The sequence below is a fragment of the Dermacentor andersoni genome, chromosome 10, assembly GCF_023375885.2.
Source record: "Dermacentor andersoni chromosome 10, qqDerAnde1_hic_scaffold, whole genome shotgun sequence".
NCBI lineage: Eukaryota > Metazoa > Arthropoda > Arachnida > Ixodida > Ixodidae > Dermacentor > Dermacentor andersoni.
In genome coordinates, this window is record NC_092823.1 from 18514105 (window position 1) to 18526150 (window position 12046).

The 12046-nt window shown below is 53.9% G+C and overlaps 1 protein-coding gene across 2 annotated transcripts in view; it reads left to right on the plus strand.

Moving 5' to 3' along the window:
- Positions 1-12046, plus strand: part of LOC126519226 (Na(+)/dicarboxylate cotransporter 3-like) — a 102490-nt gene extending 90444 nt beyond the window's left edge. For both annotated transcript variants that reach the window (XM_050168843.2, XM_055065299.1), the window contains one exon: positions 11700-12046. In XM_050168843.2, the coding sequence (XP_050024800.2) occupies positions 11700-11843 (144 nt within the window). In that variant the 3' untranslated portion in view covers positions 11844-12046. The remainder of the gene's footprint in view (positions 1-11699) is intronic.

Below are 12046 nucleotides of genomic sequence, written 5' to 3' on the forward strand. Positions count from 1 at the left end.
CCACAAGACGAGGAAGCGCTTGGCGACCACTTATGTAGCGAATGGTGGCGCTTCAGCTGCTTGGGCCGTGACGCAGGACTTGGTGAAGACAACTGTCACAGGTAGCTTGATCTTGACGATTAGATTCCAGACCGGCGCTTACGTCGATCCGAGCAAAGCCACGTTCCCAGCACAAGAGCAGCAGCAACTGTAAAAAATTGCAGGACAATTTAAGACAGCGTGTTGGCTGCGCTGCCGCTGCTGCCACAAGACGAGGAAGCGCTTGGCGACCACTTCTTATGTAGCGGATGGTGGCGCTTCAGCTGCTTGGGCCGTGACGCAGGACTTGGTGAAGACAACTGTCACAGGTAGCTTGATCTTGACGATTAGATTCCAGACCGGCGCTTACGTCGATCCGAGCAAAGCCACGTTCCCAGCACAAGAGCAGCAGCAACTGTAAAAAATTGCAGGACAGTTTAAGACAGCGTGTTGGCTGCGCTGCCGCTGCTGCCACAAGACGAGGAAGCGCTTGGCGACCACTTATGTAGCGAATGGTGGCGCTTCAGCTGCTTGGGCCGTGACGCAGGACTTGGTGAAGACAACTGCCACAGGTAGCTTGATCTTGACGATTAGATTCCAGACAGGCGCCTAGGTCGATCCGAGCAAAGCCACGTTCCCAGCACAAGAGCAGCAGCAACTGTAAAAAATTGCAGGACAGTTTAAGACAGCGTGTTGGCTGCGCTGCCGCTGCTGCCACAAGACGAGGAAGCGCTTGGCGACCACTTATGTAGCGGATGGTGGCACTTCAGCTGCTTGGGCCGTGACGCAGGACTTGGTGAAGACAACTGTCACAGGTAGCTTGATCTTGACGATTAGATTGAAGACCGGCGCTTACGTCGATCCGAGCAAAGCCACGTTCCCAGCACAAGAGCAGCAGCAACTGTAAAAAATTGCAGGACAATTTAAGACAGCGTGTTGGCTGCGCTGCCGCTGCTGCCACAAGACGAGGAAGCGCTTGGCGACCACTTCTTATGTAGCGGATGGTGGCGCTTCAGCTGCTTGGGCCGTGACGCAGGACTTGGTGAAGACAACTGTCACAGGTAGCTTGATCTTGACGATTAGATTCAAGACCGGCGCTTACGTCGATCCGAGCAAAGCCACGTTCCCAGCACAAGAGCAGCAGCAACTGTAAAAAATTGCAGGACAATTTAAGACAGCGTGTTGGCTGCGCTGCCGCTGCTGCCACAAGACGAGGAAGCGCTTGACGACCACTTCTTATGTAGCGGATGGTGGCGCTTCAGCTGCTTGGGCCGTGACGCAGGACTTGGTGAAGACAACTGTCACAGGTAGCTTGATCTTGACGATTAGATTCCAGACCGGCGCTTACGTCGATCCGAGCAAAGCCACGTTCCCAGCACAAGAGCAGCAGCAACTGTAAAAAATTGCAGGACAGTTTAAGACAGCGTGTTGGCTGCGCTGCCGCTGCTGCCACAAGACGAGGAAGCGCTTGGCGACCACTTATGTAGCGAATGGTGGCGCTTCAGCTGCTTGGGCCGTGACGCAGGACTTGGTGAAGACAACTGCCACAGGTAGCTTGATCTTGACGATTAGATTCCAGACCGGCGCTTACGTCGATCCGAGCAAAGCCACGTTCCCAGCACAAGAGCAGCAGCAACTGTAAAAAATTGCAGGACAATTTAAGACAGCGTGTTGGCTGCGCTGCCGCTGCTGCCACAAGACGAGGAAGCGCTTGGCGACCACTTCTTATGTAGCGGATGGTGGCGCTTCAGCTGCTTGGGCCGTGACGCAGGACTTGGTGAAGACAACTGTCACAGGTAGCTTGATCTTGACGATTAGATTCCAGACCGGCGCTTACGTCGATCCGAGCAAAGCCACGTTCCCAGCACAAGAGCAGCAGCAACTGTAAAAAATTGCAGGACAATTTAAGACAGCGTGTTGGCTGCGCTGCCGCTGCTGCCACAAGACGAGGAAGCGCTTGGCGACCACTTCTTATGTAGCGGATGGTGGCGCTTCAGCTGCTTGGGCCGTGACGCAGGACTTGGTGAAGACAACTGTCACAGGTAGCTTGATCTTGACGATTAGATTCCAGACCGGCGCTTACGTCGATCCGAGCAAAGCCAAGTTCCCAGCACAAGAGCTGCAGCAACTGTAAAAAATTGCAGGACAGTTTAAGACAGCGTGTTGGCTGCGCTGCCGCTGCTGCCACAAGACGAGGAAGCGCTTGGCGACCACTTATGTAGCGAATGGTGGCGCTTCAGCTGCTTGGGCCGTGACGCAGGACTTGGTGAAGACAACTGTCACAGGTAGCTTGATCTTGACGATTAGATTCCAGACCGGCGCTTACGTCGATCCGAGCAAAGCCACGTTCCCAGCACAAGAGCAGCAGCAACTGTAAAAAATTGCAGGACAATTTAAGACAGCGTGTTGGCTGCGCTGCCGCTGCTGCCACAAGACGAGGAAGCGCTTGGCGACCACTTCTTATGTAGCGGATGGTGGCGCTTCAGCTGCTTGGGCCGTGACGCAGGACTTGGTGAAGACAACTGCCACAGGTAGCTTGATCTTGACGATTAGATTCCAGACAGGCGCCTAGGTCGATCCGAGCAAAGCCACGTTCCCAGCACAAGAGCAGCAGCAACTGTAAAAAATTGCAGGACAGTTTAAGACAGCGTGTTGGCTGCGCTGCCGCTGCTGCCACAAGACGAGGAAGCGCTTGGCGACCACTTATGTAGCGGATGGTGGCACTTCAGCTGCTTGGGCCGTGACGCAGGACTTGGTGAAGACAACTGCCACAGGTAGCTTGATCTTGACGATTAGATTCCAGACAGGCGCTTAGGTCGATCAGAGCAAAGCCACGTTCCCAGCACAAGAGCAGCAGCAACTGTAAAAAATTGCAGGACAGTTTAAGACAGCGTGTTGGCTGCGCTGCCGCTGCTGCCACAAGACGAGGAAGCGCTTGGCGACCACTTATGTAGCGGATGGTGGCGCTTCAGCTGCTTGGGCCGTGACGCAGGACTTGGTGAAGACAACTGTCACAGGTAGCTTGATCTTGACGATTAGATTCCAGACAGGCGCTTAGGTCGATCCGAGCAAAGCCACGTTCCCAGCACAAGAGCAGCAGCAACTGTAAAAAATTGCAGGACAGTTTAAGACAGCGTGTTGGCTGCGCTGCCGCTGCTGCCACAAGACGAGGAAGCGCTTGGCGACCACTTATGTAGCGGATGGTGGCGCTTCAGCTGCTTGGGCCGTGACGCAGGACTTGGTGAAGACAACTGTCACAGGTAGCTTGATCTTGACGATTAGATTCCAGACAGGCGCTTACGTCGATCCGAGCAAAGCCACGTTCCCAGCACAAGAGCAGCAGCAACTGTAAAAAATTGCAGGACAGTTTAAGACAGCGTGTTGGCTGCGCTGCCGCTGCTGCCACAAGACGAGGAAGCGCTTGGCGACCACTTATGTAGCGGATGGTGGCGCTTCAGCTGCTTGGGCCGTGACGCAGGACTTGGTGAAGACAACTGTCACAGGTAGCTTGATCTTGACGATCAGATTCCAGACAGGCGCTTACGTCGATCCGAGCAAAGCCAAGTTCCCAGCACAAGAGCTGCAGCAACTGTAAAAAATTGCAGGACAGTTTAAGACAGCGTGTTGGCTGCGCTGCCGCTGCTGCCACAAGACGAGGAAGCGCTTGGCGACCACTTATGTAGCGGATGGTGGCGCTTCAGCTGCTTGGGCCGTGACGCAGGACTTGGTGAAGACAACTGTCACAGGTAGCTTGATCTTGACGATTAGATTCCAGACAGGCGCTTACGTCGATCCGAGCAAAGCCAAGTTCCCAGGACAAGAGCAGCAGCAACTGTAAAAAATTGCAGGACAGTTTAAGACAGCGTGTTGGCTGCGCTGCCGCTGCTGCCACAAGACGAGGAAGCGCTTGGCGACCACTTATGTAGCGGATGGTGGCGCTTCAGCTGCTTGGGCCGTGACGCAGGACTTGGTGAAGACAACTGTCACAGGTAGCTTGATCTTGACGATTAGATTCCAGACAGGCGCTTACGTCGATCCGAGCAAAGCCACGTTCCCAGCACAAGAGCAGCAGCAACTGTAAAAAATTGCAGGACAGTTTAAGACAGCGTGTTGGCTGCGCTGCCGCTGCTGCCACAAGACGAGGAAGCGCTTGGCGACCACTTATGTAGCGGATGGTGGCGCTTCAGCTGCTTGGGCCGTGACGCAGGACTTGGTGAAGACAACTGTCACAGGTAGCTTGATCTTGACGATTAGATTCCAGACAGGCGCTTAGGTCGATCCGAGCAAAGGCACGTTCCCAGCACAAGAGCAGCAGCAACTGTAAAAAATTGCAGGACAGTTTAAGACAGCGTGTTGGCTGCGCTGCCGCTGCTGCCACAAGACGAGGAAGCGCTTGGCGACCACTTATGTAGCGGATGGTGGCGCTTCAGCTGCTTGGGCCGTGACGCAGGACTTGGTGAAGACAACTGCCACAGGTAGCTTGATCTTGACGATTAGATTCCAGACAGGCGCTTAGGTCGATCCGAGCAAAGCCACGTTCCCAGCACAAGAGCAGCAGCAACTGTAAAAAATTGCAGGACAGCTTAAGACAGCGTGTTGGCTGCGCTGCCGCTGCTGCCACAAGACGAGGAAGCGCTTGGCGACCACTTATGTAGCGGATGGTGGCGCTTCAGCTGCTTGGGCCGTGACGCAGGACTTGGTGAAGACAACTGTCACAGGTAGCTTGATCTTGACGATTAGATTCCAGACAGGCGCTTACGTCGATCCGAGCAAAGCCAAGTTCCCAGCACAAGAGCAGCAGCAACTGTAAAAAATTGCAGGACAGTTTAAGACAGCGTGTTGGCTGCGCTGCCGCTGCTGCCACAAGACGAGGAAGCGCTTGGCGACCACTTATGTAGCGGATGGTGGCGCTTCAGCTGCTTGGGCCGTGACGCAGGACTTGGTGAAGACAACTGTCACAGGTAGCTTGATCTTGACGATTAGATTCCAGACAGGCGCTTACGTCGATCCGAGCAAAGCCAAGTTCCCAGCACAAGAGCTGCATCAACTGTAAAAAATTGCAGGACAGTTTAAGACAGCGTGTTGGCTGCGCTGCCGCTGCTGCCACAAGACGAGGAAGCGCTTGGCGACCACTTATGTAGCGGATGGTGGCGCTTCAGCTGCTTGGGCCGTGACGCAGGACTTGGTGAAGACAACTGTCACAGGTAGCTTGATCTTGACGATCAGATTCCAGACAGGCGCTTAGGTCGATCAGAGCAAAGCCACGTTCCCAGCACAAGAGCAGCAGCAACTGTAAAAAATTGCAGGACAGTTTAAGACAGCGTGTTGGCTGCGCTGCCGCTGCTGCCACAAGACGAGGAAGCGCTTGGCGACCACTTATGTAGCGGATGGTGGCGCTTCAGCTGCTTGGGCCGTGACGCAGGACTTGGTGAAGACAACTGTCACAGGTAGCTTGATCTTGACGATTAGATTCCAGACAGGCGCTTACGTCGATCCGAGCAAAGCCAAGTTCCCAGCACAAGAGCAGCAGCAACTGTAAAAAATTGCAGGACAGTTTAAGACAGCGTGTTGGCTGCGCTGCCGCTGCTGCCACAAGACGAGGAAGCGCTTGGCGACCACTTATGTAGCGGATGGTGGCGCTTCAGCTGCTTGGGCCGTGACGCAGGACTTGGTGAAGACAACTGTCACAGGTAGCTTGATCTTGACGATTAGATTCCAGACAGGCGCTTACGTCGATCCGAGCAAAGCCACGTTCCCAGCACAAGAGCAGCAGCAACTGTAAAAAATTGCAGGACAGTTTAAGACAGCGTGTTGGCTGCGCTGCCGCTGCTGCCACAAGACGAGGAAGCGCTTGGCGACCACTTATGTAGCGGATGGTGGCGCTTCAGCTGCTTGGGCCGTGACGCAGGACTTGGTGAAGACAACTGCCACAGGTAGCTTGATCTTGACGATTAGATTCCAGACAGGCGCTTAGGTCGATCCGAGCAAAGCCACATTCCCAGCACAAGAGCAGCAGCAACTGTAAAAAATTGCAGGACAGTTTAAGACAGCGTGTTGGCTGCGCTGCCGCTGCTGCCACAAGACGAGGAAGCGCTTGGCGACCACTTATGTAGCGGATGGTGGCGCTTCGGCTGCTTGGGCCGTGACGCAGGACTTGGTGAAGACAACTGTCACAGGTAGCTTGATCTTGACGATTAGATTCCAGACAGGCGCTTAGGTCGATCCGAGCAAAGCCAAGTTCCCAGCACAAGAGCTGCAGCAACTGTAAAAAATTGCAGGACAGTTTAAGACAGCGTGTTGGCTGCGCTGCCGCTGCTGCCACAAGACGAGGAAGCGCTTGGCGACCACTTATGTAGCGGATGGTGGCACTTCAGCTGCTTGGGCCGTGACGCAGGACTTGGTGAAGACAACTGCCACAGGTAGCTTGATCTTGACGATTAGATTCCAGACAGGCGCTTAGGTCGATCAGAGCAAAGCCACGTTCCCAGCACAAGAGCAGCAGCAACTGTAAAAAATTGCAGGACAGTTTAAGACAGCGTGTTGGCTGCGCTGCCGCTGCTGCCACAAGACGAGGAAGCGCTTGGCGACCACTTATGTAGCGGATGGTGGCGCTTCAGCTGCTTGGGCCGTGACGCAGGACTTGGTGAAGACAACTGTCACAGGTAGCTTGATCTTGACGATTAGATTCCAGACAGGCGCTTAGGTCGATCCGAGCAAAGCCACGTTCCCAGCACAAGAGCAGCAGCAACTGTAAAAAATTGCAGGACAGTTTAAGACAGCGTGTTGGCTGCGCTGCCGCTGCTGCCACAAGACGAGGAAGCGCTTGGCGACCACTTATGTAGCGGATGGTGGCGCTTCAGCTGCTTGGGCCGTGACGCAGGACTTGGTGAAGACAACTGTCACAGGTAGCTTGATCTTGACGATTAGATTCCAGACAGGCGCTTACGTCGATCCGAGCAAAGCCACGTTCCCAGCACAAGAGCAGCAGCAACTGTAAAAAATTGCAGGACAGTTTAAGACAGCGTGTTGGCTGCGCTGCCGCTGCTGCCACAAGACGAGGAAGCGCTTGGCGACCACTTATGTAGCGGATGGTGGCGCTTCAGCTGCTTGGGCCGTGACGCAGGACTTGGTGAAGACAACTGTCACAGGTAGCTTGATCTTGACGATCAGATTCCAGACAGGCGCTTACGTCGATCCGAGCAAAGCCAAGTTCCCAGCACAAGAGCTGCAGCAACTGTAAAAAATTGCAGGACAGTTTAAGACAGCGTGTTGGCTGCGCTGCCGCTGCTGCCACAAGACGAGGAAGCGCTTGGCGACCACTTATGTAGCGGATGGTGGCGCTTCAGCTGCTTGGGCCGTGACGCAGGACTTGGTGAAGACAACTGTCACAGGTAGCTTGATCTTGACGATTAGATTCCAGACAGGCGCTTACGTCGATCCGAGCAAAGCCAAGTTCCCAGGACAAGAGCAGCAGCAACTGTAAAAAATTGCAGGACAGTTTAAGACAGCGTGTTGGCTGCGCTGCCGCTGCTGCCACAAGACGAGGAAGCGCTTGGCGACCACTTATGTAGCGGATGGTGGCGCTTCAGCTGCTTGGGCCGTGACGCAGGACTTGGTGAAGACAACTGTCACAGGTAGCTTGATCTTGACGATTAGATTCCAGACAGGCGCTTACGTCGATCCGAGCAAAGCCACGTTCCCAGCACAAGAGCAGCAGCAACTGTAAAAAATTGCAGGACAGTTTAAGACAGCGTGTTGGCTGCGCTGCCGCTGCTGCCACAAGACGAGGAAGCGCTTGGCGACCACTTATGTAGCGGATGGTGGCGCTTCAGCTGCTTGGGCCGTGACGCAGGACTTGGTGAAGACAACTGTCACAGGTAGCTTGATCTTGACGATTAGATTCCAGACAGGCGCTTAGGTCGATCCGAGCAAAGGCACGTTCCCAGCACAAGAGCAGCAGCAACTGTAAAAAATTGCAGGACAGTTTAAGACAGCGTGTTGGCTGCGCTGCCGCTGCTGCCACAAGACGAGGAAGCGCTTGGCGACCACTTATGTAGCGGATGGTGGCGCTTCAGCTGCTTGGGCCGTGACGCAGGACTTGGTGAAGACAACTGCCACAGGTAGCTTGATCTTGACGATTAGATTCCAGACAGGCGCTTAGGTCGATCCGAGCAAAGCCACGTTCCCAGCACAAGAGCAGCAGCAACTGTAAAAAATTGCAGGACAGCTTAAGACAGCGTGTTGGCTGCGCTGCCGCTGCTGCCACAAGACGAGGAAGCGCTTGGCGACCACTTATGTAGCGGATGGTGGCGCTTCAGCTGCTTGGGCCGTGACGCAGGACTTGGTGAAGACAACTGTCACAGGTAGCTTGATCTTGACGATTAGATTCCAGACAGGCGCTTACGTCGATCCGAGCAAAGCCAAGTTCCCAGCACAAGAGCAGCAGCAACTGTAAAAAATTGCAGGACAGTTTAAGACAGCGTGTTGGCTGCGCTGCCGCTGCTGCCACAAGACGAGGAAGCGCTTGGCGACCACTTATGTAGCGGATGGTGGCGCTTCAGCTGCTTGGGCCGTGACGCAGGACTTGGTGAAGACAACTGTCACAGGTAGCTTGATCTTGACGATTAGATTCCAGACAGGCGCTTACGTCGATCCGAGCAAAGCCAAGTTCCCAGCACAAGAGCTGCATCAACTGTAAAAAATTGCAGGACAGTTTAAGACAGCGTGTTGGCTGCGCTGCCGCTGCTGCCACAAGACGAGGAAGCGCTTGGCGACCACTTATGTAGCGGATGGTGGCGCTTCAGCTGCTTGGGCCGTGACGCAGGACTTGGTGAAGACAACTGTCACAGGTAGCTTGATCTTGACGATCAGATTCCAGACAGGCGCTTAGGTCGATCAGAGCAAAGCCACGTTCCCAGCACAAGAGCAGCAGCAACTGTAAAAAATTGCAGGACAGTTTAAGACAGCGTGTTGGCTGCGCTGCCGCTGCTGCCACAAGACGAGGAAGCGCTTGGCGACCACTTATGTAGCGGATGGTGGCGCTTCAGCTGCTTGGGCCGTGACGCAGGACTTGGTGAAGACAACTGTCACAGGTAGCTTGATCTTGACGATTAGATTCCAGACAGGCGCTTAGGTCGATCCGAGCAAAGGCACGTTCCCAGCACAAGAGCAGCAGCAACTGTAAAAAATTGCAGGACAGTTTAAGACAGCGTGTTGGCTGCGCTGCCGCTGCTGCCACAAGACGAGGAAGCGCTTGGCGACCACTTATGTAGCGGATGGTGGCGCTTCAGCTGCTTGGGCCGTGACGCAGGACTTGGTGAAGACAACTGCCACAGGTAGCTTGATCTTGACGATTAGATTCCAGACAGGCGCTTAGGTCGATCCGAGCAAAGCCACGTTCCCAGCACAAGAGCAGCAGCAACTGTAAAAAATTGCAGGACAGCTTAAGACAGCGTGTTGGCTGCGCTGCCGCTGCTGCCACAAGACGAGGAAGCGCTTGGCGACCACTTATGTAGCGGATGGTGGCGCTTCAGCTGCTTGGGCCGTGACGCAGGACTTGGTGAAGACAACTGTCACAGGTAGCTTGATCTTGACGATTAGATTCCAGACAGGCGCTTACGTCGATCCGAGCAAAGCCAAGTTCCCAGCACAAGAGCAGCAGCAACTGTAAAAAATTGCAGGACAGTTTAAGACAGCGTGTTGGCTGCGCTGCCGCTGCTGCCACAAGACGAGGAAGCGCTTGGCGACCACTTATGTAGCGGATGGTGGCGCTTCAGCTGCTTGGGCCGTGACGCAGGACTTGGTGAAGACAACTGTCACAGGTAGCTTGATCTTGACGATTAGATTCCAGACAGGCGCTTACGTCGATCCGAGCAAAGCCAAGTTCCCAGCACAAGAGCTGCATCAACTGTAAAAAATTGCAGGACAGTTTAAGACAGCGTGTTGGCTGCGCTGCCGCTGCTGCCACAAGACGAGGAAGCGCTTGGCGACCACTTATGTAGCGGATGGTGGCGCTTCAGCTGCTTGGGCCGTGACGCAGGACTTGGTGAAGACAACTGTCACAGGTAGCTTGATCTTGACGATCAGATTCCAGACAGGCGCTTAGGTCGATCAGAGCAAAGCCACGTTCCCAGCACAAGAGCAGCAGCAACTGTAAAAAATTGCAGGACAGTTTAAGACAGCGTGTTGGCTGCGCTGCCGCTGCTGCCACAAGACGAGGAAGCGCTTGGCGACCACTTATGTAGCGGATGGTGGCGCTTCAGCTGCTTGGGCCGTGACGCAGGACTTGGTGAAGACAACTGTCACAGGTAGCTTGATCTTGACGATTAGATTCCAGACAGGCGCTTACGTCGATCCGAGCAAAGCCAAGTTCCCAGCACAAGAGCAGCAGCAACTGTAAAAAATTGCAGGACAGTTTAAGACAGCGTGTTGGCTGCGCTGCCGCTGCTGCCACAAGACGAGGAAGCGCTTGGCGACCACTTATGTAGCGGATGGTGGCGCTTCAGCTGCTTGGGCCGTGACGCAGGACTTGGTGAAGACAACTGTCACAGGTAGCTTGATCTTGACGATTAGATTCCAGACAGGCGCTTACGTCGATCCGAGCAAAGCCACGTTCCCAGCACAAGAGCAGCAGCAACTGTAAAAAATTGCAGGACAGTTTAAGACAGCGTGTTGGCTGCGCTGCCGCTGCTGCCACAAGACGAGGAAGCGCTTGGCGACCACTTATGTAGCGGATGGTGGCGCTTCAGCTGCTTGGGCCGTGACGCAGGACTTGGTGAAGACAACTGCCACAGGTAGCTTGATCTTGACGATTAGATTCCAGACAGGCGCTTAGGTCGATCCGAGCAAAGCCACATTCCCAGCACAAGAGCAGCAGCAACTGTAAAAAATTGCAGGACAGTTTAAGACAGCGTGTTGGCTGCGCTGCCGCTGCTGCCACAAGACGAGGAAGCGCTTGGCGACCACTTATGTAGCGGATGGTGGCGCTTCGGCTGCTTGGGCCGTGACGCAGGACTTGGTGAAGACAACTGTCACAGGTAGCTTGATCTTGACGATTAGATTCCAGACAGGCGCTTAGGTCGATCCGAGCAAAGCCAAGTTCCCAGCACAAGAGCTGCAGCAACTGTAAAAAATTGCAGGACAGTTTAAGACAGCGTGTTGGCTGCGCTGCCGCTGCTGCCACAAGACCTCGCTCGTGCGCACTTTGCAACGTTATCCGCTGCTAGCGTGAGATGTTTCACAACCGGTACTTACTGTTGCACTTAATAATCACTTCGTTGAGATATTGAAGAAAGGGGGTAAACCGAGGGGCCCAATTTTATTAATCATATCATGAGAAGCCAACAAACAAGGACACCAAGGAACACATAGGAGAAATTACTTGTACTTACTAATTGAATTAAGGAAATGATAAATTAATGACGATCAAAGTGGTTGAAAAAACAACTTGCCGCAGCCGGAAAACGATCCCACGTTTTCGCATTACGCTTGCGATGCTCTAACCAGTTGAGCTACCGCGGCGCGGTTGCTCAACTCATGTAACCATCCTCATGTAACCGTCTTCGGGCGATAAGCAAATTCCGGTCAAGTGCTGGATAATGAGCGTTTGTAGGCGAGAGGTACAGATGTCATCTCAGACACAAATTCGTGCATCCACAGAATGCGTACTGCTGTTCTTGCAGATTACCATTGGAGGACAGCTACACATCGTGTTCGCGGTGCTGGAGTTACTCAGCATCCTGACAGTTGGTTACGCCATGTTCGACCTGGATTCATTTCCTTACTGGGCACTCCCCAACGCAACCAGGACCACCGAGCGGATATGACGGACTAACGCGAGCCCGTCGTTTCAGGGCTTCGTGGTTTTCTTTAAGATTGTCGTTTAAATGTGTGCAATATATTGCCTTCACTACTGTTGAACAATTTGTGGTGTAGCAACACATTTTCTTCGGCGAGTTCATTCATTAAAAAAAGTAAAAATCATAGCGCAATAAAAACTGCGACAAAGACAGCGCACAGTATCTTTTCC